The sequence below is a fragment of the Plectropomus leopardus genome, chromosome 12 (assembly GCF_026936395.1).
Source record: "Plectropomus leopardus strain MGB_pleo_1.0 chromosome 12, ASM2693639v1, whole genome shotgun sequence".
Lineage (NCBI taxonomy): Eukaryota > Metazoa > Chordata > Actinopteri > Perciformes > Serranidae > Plectropomus > Plectropomus leopardus.
This window is the reverse complement of record NC_142187.1, coordinates 26,116,296-26,131,034: the sequence shown is the minus strand read 5'-3', so window position 1 is coordinate 26,131,034 and position 14,739 is coordinate 26,116,296. Positions and strand designations below refer to the sequence as shown.

Genomic DNA, 14,739 nt, shown 5'->3' with positions numbered 1-14,739 from the left:
ATAATGCCAAACTTGTCTTGTGATTAGTTTAGTTCATTATATAGAGCTGGATAAAATAGGGACAGTCCATCCCAAAATACATATTTTTCCTCTTACCCGTAGCGCTATTTGTCAGTCTAGATTGTTTTGTTGTGAGTTGCCGAGTGCTGGAAATATTAGCACTACACCCACGACTCTGCAGCCCCACCAAAACAATCTAAACCGACAGATAGCAGTAAAGGTAAGAGAAAAAATATGTATTTTTGATTTTGGGGTAAACTGTCACTTCAAGTATAATATTTTGCTCTGTGTAAATTTACTGATAAAATGCTTGGCAAACATTTAGGTAAGACAGTATTTTACAATCTTTTGGATGCTTTTTTTACTGCAACAAAAACAAGCACATGTTGTGTAGACGCAGCTCTCACCTAGCGACGTGGTCTTAAAGTGAGACGCCAAGACGCTGACTTTCCCTGTGATGAGTTCGTAGCTGATCTCCTTCAGAAACTCGTTTGTAGTCAGCATTCCCTCTGCTAAGGCCCGAGCTTGGTACTTTCCTGAGTCACATAACACGCACATTCAGATTAGATTCACGGTAACTAAGTAGCAACCAGGCTTAATGATTTCATGTGCAACCAACACTCACCCAAAACAAGCACACAGAACTCGTTGCCGCTCATTTTGGAGGCACATATAATGACTACATATGTGGGCATGCACTTCTGGTGTTGAGGACCCTCGCTGAGAGACCGAAGTGACTCAGAGATGCCTTCTCCCAGAGAATTATGGGTGACCACTACTTGGACGCTGCCCCCTGAGACACTGGCTTCCAGCCGAGCCAACCAGGGCAGCTGGGACGGGGAGATGGCAGGACCCCTGGGACAGCACAGCATGGCCTTCAATACAATCTGCTCCAGCTCCTCCCTCAGAGGAATCTGCTCCGAGCCTGCGGGAAAAATTCCAACACGACAAGACGAAACCAGTGATATAAAAGTTTGCATATGACAAGATTAGATATTTGTTTTGCAGTGTTTTTTTTTTAGATAAGAAGTCAGCACCTCCAGGTCATCCACCCCACTCACTACCCTGTGTGTTTGATAACAGCAAACAAGCAAAATGTCAGTGCAAATACCACTGACAGCGAGGCTGCTTACCTAAACGTGCAAGATACTGTAACGTGAGCAGAATCATGGTCTCCACAGAGAGAAGCTGGCTACTGTTGAGGCCCAGCGTCTCCAGGGTTTTCTCAGTCAGCTGGCTGCTCTTATAGCAGCTGACCAGCAGAGGGCTCACAACTATGTCCCCAACATTCCCATAGAAATAAGGTAAAGTGCCATGCCCTGAAAAGAAAGGTTTTCATTAGACAAATTGAAAACTATAGTAGACATAGTTATAGGACAACAACTAGTAACAACTTGATATTTGCTTAACTGAATTGTAGAACATTGTATAAAGTTAACAGTTATTATGAGTATACGCCTGATATTTAGACACTTAAAGGAATACTTCAACCACAAAATGATTTTCTGTGAATCCATTAGTCATGCTGTGTCAACTTGAATTTGTGGAGAAAATTTCGTTTTTCTAGCATGCCTCCATGGTGAATGAAGAATCCAAAACAGAAAAAAACACTGAAGTAAATGGGGGCCACATTTAACAACAATAAAACGATATCAAAACATCCATTTACAAAATCTCAGATATCGTAGAGGTTTGTATATAAAATTTGGGAAGTTGTTGTAGAATGTGAATGTATATATAGGGATATAATTAAATTATAGGGAATAATTAAGTGTGTAATTCTTCCTACTCCTTTTCGAACATGTGATATTTAAATTTAAGTGGCTTGAGTATTTGTTATTGAGATTGACGTATAGGATGTTTTTTGTTTCGTTTTTTGTCTTTTTGTTTTTGTTCATTACTTTTGCTGTACGCCTTGTTTGCTTTTATTTGTGCGTTTTGTTTACATGTGTCAAAATAAAGATTAATTTGTACAAACTCTCGCACAACTTTTGCAGCATAACCCAGGTCTCATTTATCCAGTTGTATGTTCTGTAATCCTCAAACACATGTGTTTTTGTTTAAAATAATGTAGTAGGAGTCTGGCTTTAAAGAAACCATAGATAAGCTTCTCTTTCAGTTTAGATAGATTAGATAGTTTTGATTTTAACGAAAATGCATGTGTTGAGATAAGTACTGAGCATATGACAGAATAAATGAGGCTTGGATTATGCCTACACGAGTTGTGTATGAGTTTGTAAACTTATATTTTGATATGTTTTGCTGTTGTTAAACATGGCTCCTATTTCCTTAAGTTCATCCCCAATCAGTCAATAAATCAGCATGTTCCCCATTTTACATGGAAGCATACGAGAAAAACTAAGTTATCTTCAGAAATTTAAAGTAACGTGGGATGACTTATTGATTTAACAATCGTCATTTTGAGGGTGAAGTGTTCCTTTAATATTTCCACACAGTTACAAAAGGTAGCTGTGACAAGCTGGATAGGAGATGGCGAACCGAACTAACCTTTAGGACTAAATCAAAACAAGAGATGAATAACATTTTATTTAAAATATGTTGTGTCATCCAATTATGTGCTAAAATACAGACGGTTCAATGGAAAAATGTGTGTACACCAAGAATAACAATAATTTTCTTCTTACAGTGTGATATATATTTAAAATATATTTCAGAAATGGGTGAACCTACATGAACTCACTTACTGAAATTCAGTCTTTACAGTTAAAACATTAAAATATTTGGTATCAGTGTTATGATGAGAGACATTTTGTCAGCTGCTAAATTGAAATACTCTTCTGAAAAAACTTTGTTGGTGGTTGGTTTCCTGATAACTTTATATTGCTTAGTGGTCAAACTCTGGTTTTGTTTTTCTGACACCGATAATCATCATCATTTTGCTCTGTCCTGCAGGATGATATTCATTTTGCAGTACTAAAAAAAGAGCAGATTACTAAAATTAAGCTTTTACCAATGAGGATGACAGGGCGAAATCCTGAAGAGTTGAGCAGGTTGTCGGGGACGATGACCGTCTCTCCAGCGGTGATAGGTTGGGGCTGAATGACTCCTGACACTTGTGGCTGAGGAGGGGACACTCCTAACACAGAACCTGGAGGGAAATAAAGAAATTACACATCCATACTATATCACTCAACAGCATATTCATGTTTCACATAATCCAGAAACATGGCAGTAATATCTGTGACTGTTGTCTGTAATCACAGTACATTCATGTTACAAATGAAAAAAAAAAAAAGCAGGAAGGAAAATTTATTTCAAATGATGCTTGAACATGTAACCAAAATAACAGAAGCGTTCCTGAGTCATGCATTTTTTTTAACCATTTCTGCAACAGTCTCTCCATCTCTGTCTCCATGGAGATATTGGGTGAATCATGTGTAACAACAAGAGAACATCAAGGATGTGGCAGACTCATCTCCGACCCAGAGGGAGGCAGGGTATTAACACCACATGCTCCTAAGTGCACAAAAAACACATTTCTGCACACACGTGCTTACACACACACACACACACACACACACAGTGAAATGAGCTAAAAGAAGACACATGACATAAGAGGGTCAATTTACAACCCTGCACACACACTGACTTATCCCATTTCTGCTCAAAGAGTCGTCATGATTGGGTTCGTGAACTGACCTGGAGAACAGACTATTGGCCGGATGGCTGGAACAGGGACGGCTGTGGGTGGGACAGGTACCAACGAGTTGGGATGCCAGCTCCGGTGGCGCTTCTTTGGAGGACCCGAGTTCATAGCATTGGATACTAAACAAAACAGATCCAGAGACCAACATCAAAACAGAAAATAAAGGGGACAAAAAGGAGTATATCACACAGTTTGCTTCAAAAATATGTGACTTTTTCTCTCTCCTCAAAGAGAGAGACTTACCAGGACTGTCTCCTAAGTCAGCAGTGCGATACCCCTGACCCTGAGGCCCTAAAGAGACCTGGGAGGGACTCAGTAAAGGAGGACGGCCATCAACACTCAGGCCATTTGTCGGTCCGTTCACCCTCAGAGCTGTGGGTACTGAAGATGCACATGCATGAGAATTTAATCATTTTAAAAATTACATATCATACACCAAATCAGACAAGTTGAAATACTGACCTGATGATGGCGCTAAAGGAACTGTTATTTTACTATGAGCCAATAATTTTGATTCATTCTGTGGATGGAGACCATGCTTGTCTGTTTAAAAAAAAAAAAATCATAGGACTTTGCCTAATAGTTGTTGAGCTATTAAAATAAAACCTATTGTCATATCTGTAACTGTGCTGAGCAATACATAAAAATAAGTCAGCACTAATATTGGCTTATTGATTTCCTATGCATGACCGTCTATTGCCAATGACCGGATTGGACATTTTGCAATCTCATATTCACTGTGTTTGCAATACACTAAAACATTGATTGGTGTGTGTAGCCTTTGCCTGTCAATATCACAACCTTGTAAAGGAGCTAATGGATAGCAAAGCCTTAAAAAGTCATTACAGCATTCCTTCCTTCAGTATTGATTGGTGTGTAAATACAAGTACACACACATGCATCTGTTTGTCGTGTGTGTGTGTGTTTGTGTGTGTGTGTGTGTGTGTGTGTGTGTGTGTCTAAGCAGGCCGTAGCAGAGGCTAATCTAGGCTCCATGGTCAGCCACAGCTCCATCTGCCTTATGCTGAAACACATACTGTAGCTAAGCAACCCTTTTCAGCATAAATGCAAGGCCATATCAGTGTAACTCTTGCAAAGGCAAAGGATTATCAGCAACCAAGTCCTTGCAAATGCCTCCGCCAAAGCCTGGACACAACTAGGAATGTGATGTAATGTTCAAGTGTGTTTCTCTTGTATCATCTATCTCCTTTTTTTTCCTAGATTAAGTGTTTCAAACCTGGATCAACATCAGTTTTCTTCTGTCAAACGCTTTTTACAAACTGTTTAATTCTTTGAAACCTAGGCAAATCGGTTTGATTTCTTCCTAAATAATGCGGGAAAAGGCAGTGAGCAACTTGGCAAGAAATTGGTCAAAGGTGGTTAGACTTATTAAAAATATTATCATTATTATTATTATTATTATTATTATTATTATTATTATTATTATTAGTAGTAGTAGTAGTAGTAGTAGTAGTAGTAGTAACGGCGGAATTAAAAAAAAAACAAACAGAAAACTATATTCATAAATCGTATAACTGTATATTTAAAATTATGTTATTGAAAAAAAAAATTGTTCTTAATTGTCAGCATCTTTTTTAAGGTCAATTCTTGTTTGTTTTTTTTACCTTTCTTGATTTCTTTCTTTTTAAGTAATTTGTTTACTAATTAATTTGTAATTTGTAAACTGTTTATTAATTTTTATCTCTATTTTCTGGGCCATGTTTTATAAGGTTGCCTTCTCTCCATGTTTTTGCAAGAAATCAAACCAGTTTGCTCAGGTTTCAAAGGGTTAATAATATATCAGTTAGACAGGGATTAGCTGATAAAACAACATTAAATCACATGTATTAAAAAAGAGCTTCACCTATTGGTAGAGTCTTGTTGCCAGGTGTGGATGACGGAGGTTTGAGGAAACTGCAGTCTCTGCTGAGGTCCTGACTCCCAAAAAAGACAGAGGATGCCTGCGTCGTTCTGTTGGGTGGAGAATCTGAAAGTAAAAACAAGATCATAAATTATCATTAAAATACACCCTGCAGTTCAAACACCCATTACCTGATTGGGTTGCCTTTGGCCTTCATGCTACTAATCAAACGGCAACTTTTCTGCATCCATCTTCCACAGCAAAATGAAACCAAACTATAACTCTCCTTTTCCTTTTAGATGATAATTTTAACTGGAGGTTGAGAAGTACATGTTACGGTGTTCAACCAGCGACCTCTCTGCCTGAAGGTGTGCCTGAAGGTCGCAGCAGTCAGGAGATTTAAGACGAGGGGTTACGCTTACAGCTGTCTAACACATTAATGTGCAAGATCTCTGCTGACAGGCAGCTCACAGGTTCACAGCAAATCAATATTGTAAGCCCTGGAGCTTTATTTTCAATCAGAGAAGGAACAGGCACTCTTGTTGTGAGAGGTCAGAGAAGAAACATTTCCATCAACATCTACAGACAGAATCTGTCTCTGAGATGCAATTATTGGTTGACATGAAGAAATTATTTCCTTTTTCTGTATAAAATATTGCAATATGACAAAAACTGTTGCAAGCAGTAATAAAAATATTTACTTCTGATAAAAAGGATTCATTTGCAAAAACAGGTATTATTATTTCACTAAATCATGTTTTTTTTGTAAAATCCAGGGAATATTGATCACATTTTTGTTGGTTTGTTTTGATAAGAGATCTCCATTTTTTTTTTAAAAATTTAATTTTTTTTTTATTTTTGTACTCAAGGGAATATTAATTGGACTAGTGTTGATTCCTCATTTTTTTTTTTTAAAAAAATCTCTGTTAACATATATCTGCATAATATGTACCCAGAATCTGTAGGCAATGGAGCAAGATTTTGGTTTCAGAAGTGTTCTGGCTTCCGTTTCTAGTCTGTGTGTTGTCCGCTTGTATTGAGAGTCATATTGACCAATCCCGTTTTAGCAGCAGGCATACAACCCGTGTGAAGAGGGAGCACCGCTGGCCAAAATGCTAACTGGAGCAGACCCGAGAACTCTGGCAAGAAAGGAAAACTCTTTTTTAAAGTGGCTCTGTACACGTGTTTTTATTGTTCTATTGAACTTTTGTGTGACTTTTTGTGATGTTATGAGTCTCATGGGTGTAAATGCTTTTTCATATTGTTGGGGCCCCCTACTGAAGGTGATTTTCTGTCATTATGTGATAGACAATTAAGTTTCTTGACCTTTGAATCTTGAATCAGCTATTGTCTGAAAAGAATTTAGCTTTATATTAGCTTTTCTTTTGAATGTATCTGCATTCATGTGCAGATATCTGTTTATAGAGATCAGCTGAAATAACTGGTGCACAAGAAGAGGAAGTCTTGACCTGAATATCTGCTTGTTACACCGGATCTCACGAAATATTGACCGTTGCCCCCAGACACTAATCTTCTTCAGACCAAGCAGCAACCTCTGAGGCTGATAAATGAAGCCAGTGCAGGAGTGCCAAAACTGCAGTTCAATTAAAAACCACTTGAGGTTGGCTCCAAAACTCCCTAAAAATCCCTATAGACCTCCAGTGTCACAATGCCCAATTTTACAGCAGAAATAAACATGTTGACAGCCTGGTATAAAAGACGGTTTTGGGCTCTATTGCTAAATTACTCAACTGTTTACATTTTAATAAGGTCAAAAGTTATGCATATTTAAAGGCAGGGCTGCTTGAGTGACAGGCTGTCTGAGTAAGATCCACCACTCACTCCTCCACAGCTTCATTTATTCATCCAAATATGGTCACTTCTGGATCCAAAACACCACAATGGCAACAGCCAAAATGCCAAACTCGAGGCTTCAAACAGTAGTACACACACCAGAGGGTGACGTCAAGGTGCTTCAAACTGATAGCTGATGGGTTACCAGATTTAATCTTTTAAGGACTGGCTTTTTTTGCTGTGGAAATTAACTCTTTGTATGTCCATTACACCAAAGCATCTCAAAATGAGACAGAAAAAGAATCCTCTTTGTCACAAACGCACTCAAGAATACCTACATTCAGTGGTTCAAGCTTCAGCTAATTAATTTCAGGGCTTGACCACCAACATCACCACCTATTTCTATGGCAACAACATAAACCTTCAGATGCAATCACTCTATTTGGGGAATACATTTCGGATTGTCATTAAAAAGAGAATGGAGGCACAAAGTGCAACGCAACTTTTGTCAGATTTAAGTCAAGCCTGAATTGGATCACTGATTATTTGTGCATCGGGAAGTCCCACCTGAAAGGGAGAACGGAGAGGAGCTGTGTCCACTGGCGCCTCCGTTTTCTTTGCTGCTGAGAGACGAGGACGAGCTGGGTTTGGACGTCGACGCGCTGCTGGAGAACTGACGGGTTTTACAGTCTGAGGAGGAGCAGAGAGGAATGACCAAAAAAAAAAAGAAAAAAACTGTGACAAACAGTACGGACACAGCACATCATCAGAGTATAATATGAATGTAGGAGTAAAAAGCAGGGATTTTTACCTTTCCAGCAGATGAGGGGTCCTTTGCACAGAGCACCCTGAGAATTCTTCACCAGGTAGTATTTTAAGTGCTTCTGCTTCTTGGGCTGGGTGGATAACTTCAGGTTGATGTGGTTGGAAAACTCAGTGAAGTATCTGAAACCCTTTTCTCCACAGCCCACACAGTTTCCTGAAAAACCTGCAAGTAATGTAAAAAAAACTAAATTATTGTACCATTTTACATTTTTCAATATTCACAGTCCAGTATTGTGTACTTATTCTACGGGGAACCTAAAATGATTCTCATATCTGTAAGATCAGTGGAGCAGACTGACCTAAAAGTGCATTTTTCCCATTCTCGTCAGGTAAAAAACGTCGGTCAACGGCACAAACCAATATGTGCTCGGGGACGCTGGGGGACTTGGCGCCGACCAACTCGAAACCTGCTGGGACTTCGATGGGCTCTGTTGCTATGGAGACCAGGCGGAGGTCCTTGCCGGCCTGACAGAACCCTAAAGGAGGAAGGATGTTTTCAGTCAGAGGATGAAACAGATGTGACATTTGAAGAAAGAAAGAAGAACTTCAGGGCAGATTGAAACAAAGACAGAAATCATACCGTCCAGCGTGCAGCAGCCGTCGGGTGCAGGGGCCTGTAAGTAGGGAAGAGGAGGGCTGCTGCTGTCCGAGTCATCGTCGTCCTCCAGCTCCTCCAGATCGTTGGAGGAGTGGCCGTTCATGAGCTCGTGGCCTGCCAGCTCCCCACCATGAAGGTCGGCTTTCGACTTCACATCTGATGGATATTTTAAATCGATTATTTTTACTAGTGCTGTGTTAGAATTATGGGTAACATTGTACTTCTCAGGTCTGCAAATTCCTAAAAAATGTACTAAGTTTCATCAAAACAACTCTGTAATTTGGTACTAGTAATAGGGAATTATAGCGAATTATGGAACAGTAACCTAGAGAGTCTTTTAGCAGAGGTGGGAGTAAGTCACTTGTGTCCATGTCAGGCACAAAAATCACAAGAGAGCAAGACAAGTCAAGTCATTGCTCAGGTCCAGCAGGTAATACAAAATTCTGATGATTCAAAATGGTACGCAGTATGATGCTAGTTAGGAAACATGTTTGTTATGGGGTTTTTTTTTGTCACAGTTATTTTTGGTAAACTTCCTACACAGTTTGTTATGTATGAGACAGGAGGGGTTTCACATTTAACTCTATATGGTTGTTTTTTTGTATTTATTTTCAACACTCTCAGAACCCCAAAACTTGCAAGTGGGATTTTTCTTTAAAAATCTCCAAAATCACACCATTTGTAATGGCCAGAAACTGTAAGATATGGTAATTTATGGTGGAGGGAGTGTCATGCATTTTCCATTGGTCACTCAGGGAACAATATTTGTAGCTCTGGGGAGGGTCCTAATATAGAAAAAAAAAAACCTCGGTCACATCCTAGCTATCCCCCAACTCTAAAAAATAAAGCTCAGTCCCTAATAATAAAGTGTTACTGAAATTTGTTGAACCATGTGAATACAGCTTTGACTCAATATCTCAGTATTCATATGGTGTCAGTGCTTTGGGTGGGAACATTGCACTTTCATATTTACATTTGACTTTTCAATTTTGGATGATAAAACAAATCATAACTAAAAGGGACATCACAGCCAAGTACACCCCTGCGACTCCTACCTTCCATATTACCAGGATACGTTTCCGGCTCAAGGTAGAGCTGTGTGAAGATGGGCTGTGGGTCTCCACTGCTGGAGCGCAGTGACGCCTCGATAGAGTTGTGGAGAGCCTCTTCAAATCGAGCAGACTTCAGCTGCCCGGCGTAAGAATTCCCCATTATCTGTGGGAGCAAAGAGAAGCGTGAGCAAAAATGCACGGCCATGGCACTGTAATCTCTACCTATTGATTAGTTCCTTGCATAAGAATAGTGATTTCTACAGATGGCGAACCAGCAGCAGGTGTTACACACAAATGTATTCATGTTTTCAGATGAACACCTCTATAACCCTTTGGGGGGGATGTCAATAGTCTGGTTATTCATAAGTAGATATCAACCAGAGCTTCAGCCACAACTCAAAAATGTCACATTGAGGTCTGAGTGAATGTGTTGGAAATATTTTACTCTGAGACCAAACTATTACAATAACAGCTACACTGAATAACAGCTCACAAATGCACTCAACATATGTGTGCTTAGGGTTGGGCAATATTTAATTATTACATCAAAGTTGTGATACAAGACTAGATATTGGGTTAGAGTTGAGATTTCATAATATTGTTAGTGTTGTCCTTTTCTGGTTTTAAATTCTGCATTACACCAAAGTGAAATAGTTTTCTTTTTTTCCAATTTTCTCTTCTTTTTCTTTCTTTTCTTCTTTTTGATTTTTCTGAATAGATAGATAGATAGATGTGTAGATATCCATATTCTTTTCATTTATAAAGAGTAACATGCCATTTTACCACTTACTGTGCAGTTATATTTCTTTTTTTACAGTAAATATACTACACACCATGTGTGTATTTCAGTTATCCTGTGCAACTATCAATAATAGATATACAATATCTGCATATGTGGAAGGTGTAAATTTTATCTACATTACTGATGATTATTTAGCAAAAGTCACATTGTGTAAATATTTTGTGAAAGCAGCAAAAGTCAACACTACAATATTTTCACAACATTGATATCAAGGTATTTGGCATTTGATTTTCAAACACACACACACACACACACACACACACACACACACACACACACACACACACACACTCTCGCAGTTTCTCTACGTCAGCCCAAACATAACGGCCGAGGCCAGTTTTTGGCTCTTTCTCCGTCTGTCTGTCGTGTCATTCTGCCTGCTCTGCCCCCGTGCCCCCGCCACCCCAGTGTCCACTCTGGGACATCTGCCGGGGTCGGCTGCGTGGGCCTGAGGTTGGCTGGCTCTCTGGTGGCAGCTGACAGCTGGACAGAGGGCTGAGCGTGTAGTCTCAGAGAAGAGAGAAAAGAGACAAAGGGAGGGATAAAGAAAGAGAGATAGAAAGCTCTCCAAAAGTGTTGAAAGAGCAGCACTGACCAGTGGCTACACTCCAGCATGGTGTCCATTTAGTACACAGTGGAGCTTCCTACTCAAACTCCCATGTACCACTTTGTCAAAACATTTCACTCAGATCAGCTTTTGCCAGTAATTCAGAGTTTCTAAATAAAACAGGGAGTGTTGGCTGCTTTCCTGACACATGATTTTGGCCTGAAATACCTTCCATGTTTGTCCTTAGACTACATTTGACCGGTGCAGACCAGTGTCGTTCTTCATCAACCCCAGAGCAGCCAAGTGGAGACCCAGGTTGAAGACTTGAGCTGTTTGGGAAAAGCTCCAACCCCTCATTCAAGTCTAAAAACAGATCCTGTGCAGCTGCTGAAGCACTTAAATGACAGGTTTAGTTTTAAAGTCAGTTGTATAAGTGATCTAAACCTGAGCTCAGAGGTTAGTAAGATTTAACTAACCTGCCTTACTGATTTTTCCAACCAAACATTAGCCTCAGATTGCACATGTTTATATGCATGTGTTGATTTATTTATTTCGTTAGGGGCAAAGGTGCAAAAAGGCTGAATTAGAAACGTTTCCGCAGTGAATTCGGCAAATGAAAACATGATACAATTTTTACAAAACTGAAATTATTTACGGAAGGAAGTGTGCATCTACTGTTAGCTCACCTGACACCACAGCTGGCTAGATAAGCCAAGGAGGATGCCATTAAAGTTTACATTTTGCGCTGTCACGAGCACTAGCCTCTCGTCCATGAGTAGATGCACTCTCTCTGCGCGGTGATACAGTTTGCAGGTGTAGTTCGGAAGAAAGAAAATAGATCCTACATGAAATTGCTCACAACAAGGTATGTGGATTATCTTAGGAACCAGACTGAAATTTCTGAAAAGAGACATTGCTGTTGAGGTTTTTTAATGCTTATTTTTTTTTTTTTTTTTTGGTACTCTGAGCACCACAAGCTGAATGCCATCCAGTTCCATTATATTCGCAAGAAGGCAGACATCCCCACAGCTGATATCTGCAACACTCATCAACTCACACCAAAACAATCTAGACTGATAAATAGCACTACAGGTACGAGGTAAAATATGTATGTTTAACTTCAGGGTGAACTGTCCCTTTAAACTAAATGCTAACATCAGCAACATGCACACAGTGTAAGTGCTAATATACTGATGTTTAGCAGGTATGATGTTTTTCATGGTCACAATCTTAGAGCGTGAAAGTAAAAAATATGTAAGTGGGTAATGCGGAAGTGGGGTTGATAAACGCAAAATACATGTATATATCAAAAATTGATATTCTTGATATATATAAATAATAAAAGATGTTCCACAAATATTGTCATGAGTGCAACTAACAATTATTTTTTATTATCAATTAATCTGAGTATCACCTCAATTAATCAATGAGTCTTTTTTGCCATGAAACATCAGAAAGTAGTGAAAAATGTTCCCCCAAGACTACAAGGTGAGGTCCTCCTGTCGTTTTCTTTTCTAGTAACTAAATAAATGATTTCTACACTGAATATTTCAGTTAGTGAGTCAGTTTTTTATGTCTTGTCTTGACGATAGTTAATGCTATTATTATTATTATTATTAAATCTAATTATTGATGTGCAGCACTTTGAAAAAAATTGGATTGGATTGGATTTGGAATATCAACATGATAGACAGTGTGTTTTGGCCACAAAGACACCTTGAAACTTTTTATTTTGTCAATAAAAGGCAGGGTAGGAATCATGTCGGAGCAGCTTTCTCTTCTCAGGTCTCATTTTGCCCACGCCTAGACAGGTTCCAGACCTCGTGTTTACCTAACAACCTTCCTGGGGAGGAATCTGATCAACCCAGACAAAGGACAGGATTAACAGTGCCTGACTGTGCTGTCAAAGAGATAAGCAGCTTAACAGAATGAAGCTACAGTATTTCTTGCTTAACTGATAGAGGAAGGTGGCTGCACAGAGACAAAGACAGAGAGGGTAAAAAAAAAAAAATGGAAAAATGAGTGCCTGAGGGCGGTTTTAAGCAGCCGCTGCCGGTTCGATGGTGAAGTCAAAAGGGGACTCTGGAGGCCTCTTTGGCTTGCTGACTGTCAAGCCTGAGCAGACAGATTTGTCATTAACCTTGCGCAGGCCGGAGGTGAAAACAGAGAATGACCTTTTATCACCTGTGCAACTTAAAACAAAGCTTGACTGTGGCAGAGGTTGCCAAACGGATGTTTCTAAGGTGTGACTCAGGTGGTTGCTAAGGTCAGTTGTAGTGGCAGGGGGGTCGTTTCAGGTGAGTCAGCAGCTGCAGTTGCCTTGATGGATGCTCAAATATAATGAGTGGACTCCACTGGGGAGACGCAGGTTAATGTCTAAAGACTAATGGCTTAAAAACGGGAGTTTATCTCGCCCAGCGGTGACATTAAAACTGCCTGTCAGCCGGTCAGATGGTCATTCAAGGCCATTCCCCGGCTCCTGGGTGGCATCAACAGATTGTGTGAATTTGACCCCAGGTCAAAGTAAGTATAATCTTCACTTAGTGGATTTGAGACGAGACAGAGAAAATATGACAGCACAGACCATTTCTAACAGATGCATTACTAACAAGGTGACTTACGTTATCGGATTGTTCCCAGGCGTGAAGGGACGTGTTCACCTCTGCTACATGCTGGATCACTACCAAACTGCAGAAACTTTCAGCAAGGACCTTTCACTCAGAGCTTCAAGACCTGGGGAAGAGCAGAGAGATCTCAAATGTAAAACTCATTGTATTGACACAATTTATATCTCCTGACTGTGTTACTCTCAACACAATTAATACTTAACCGACAGCTTCCTGGGAACCAGTTTTTTGCAACAAATTTAAGGCTAAGATACAATAAATATCTTTTTGACTAGGTAGTAGATAAATAGATGTGATGATAATGTTATTTCCCCTGATACCAATACTAACACCTTAACTCACATATCGCCCAAAACAGAGCACAAATCAGATACTGTTGCATTTCACCAGTGGCCTTCCATTTACTAATTTCTGTGTCAAGAAGCCAAATAAAATGCGTAAAAGTGGATCCAAAACTGCAATATAATATGTCCATGGGTTGCTCAGCATGGTCTGGATGCTGGCCTCACAATGCAATCTAGGTGTGCAAAAGATCATTCACATATTATTTTTTACACTCACAAAATTCTACGGATTATATCTGTTGCTGCCCAAACAGCGCAGATCTAATGATACTAGGATGGAGTGAATGTCATGTTATTCTATTGGCCTCTAGAATTCGCACTTTTATGCACAAATGTTAAAAGCTAACAACTCCTTTAATTACAGATAAAGGGACAGATAATCTCAGTAGACATTCACTACTAGATTGATTAATTTATTACAGTCTTAAAAAAATACTGTTGTTCCATGCTGGATAATGAAGCCACTGATAGGACTACAATCATACTGGAGTGCTCACTGGAAAGCTACAACAGTAATGTGGAGGCGGCCAATTAAAGTAAGTCTCGAGACCGCAGCGCTCTAGAGAATAATTAATATTTTGATGTTGTATATGATATTAACAGCCTTGAGGGGATTTAAACT

General features: G+C 39.5%; 1 protein-coding gene across 3 annotated transcripts in view; it reads right to left on the bottom strand.

Annotated features, from left to right (window-relative positions):
- The window catches only part of greb1l (GREB1 like retinoic acid receptor coactivator), a 56,531-nt gene that overhangs the window by 17,253 nt on the left and 24,539 nt on the right, over positions 1 to 14,739 (bottom strand). For all 3 annotated transcript variants that reach the window (XM_042498453.2, XM_088085659.1, XM_088085660.1), the window contains exons 2-14: positions 13,768 to 13,879; positions 9,801 to 9,960; positions 8,728 to 8,901; positions 8,447 to 8,623; positions 8,134 to 8,310; positions 7,890 to 8,012; positions 5,532 to 5,654; positions 3,911 to 4,048; positions 3,661 to 3,786; positions 2,972 to 3,109; positions 1,134 to 1,319; positions 626 to 925; positions 408 to 536 (exon numbers count right to left, since the gene is read on the bottom strand). In XM_042498453.2, coding sequence (XP_042354387.2) covers positions 408 to 536; positions 626 to 925; positions 1,134 to 1,319; positions 2,972 to 3,109; positions 3,661 to 3,786; positions 3,911 to 4,048; positions 5,532 to 5,654; positions 7,890 to 8,012; positions 8,134 to 8,310; positions 8,447 to 8,623; positions 8,728 to 8,901; positions 9,801 to 9,957 — 1,948 coding nt within the window. In that variant the 5' untranslated portion in view covers positions 9,958 to 9,960; positions 13,768 to 13,879. The remainder of the gene's footprint in view (positions 1 to 407; positions 537 to 625; positions 926 to 1,133; positions 1,320 to 2,971; positions 3,110 to 3,660; positions 3,787 to 3,910; positions 4,049 to 5,531; positions 5,655 to 7,889; positions 8,013 to 8,133; positions 8,311 to 8,446; positions 8,624 to 8,727; positions 8,902 to 9,800; positions 9,961 to 13,767; positions 13,880 to 14,739) is intronic.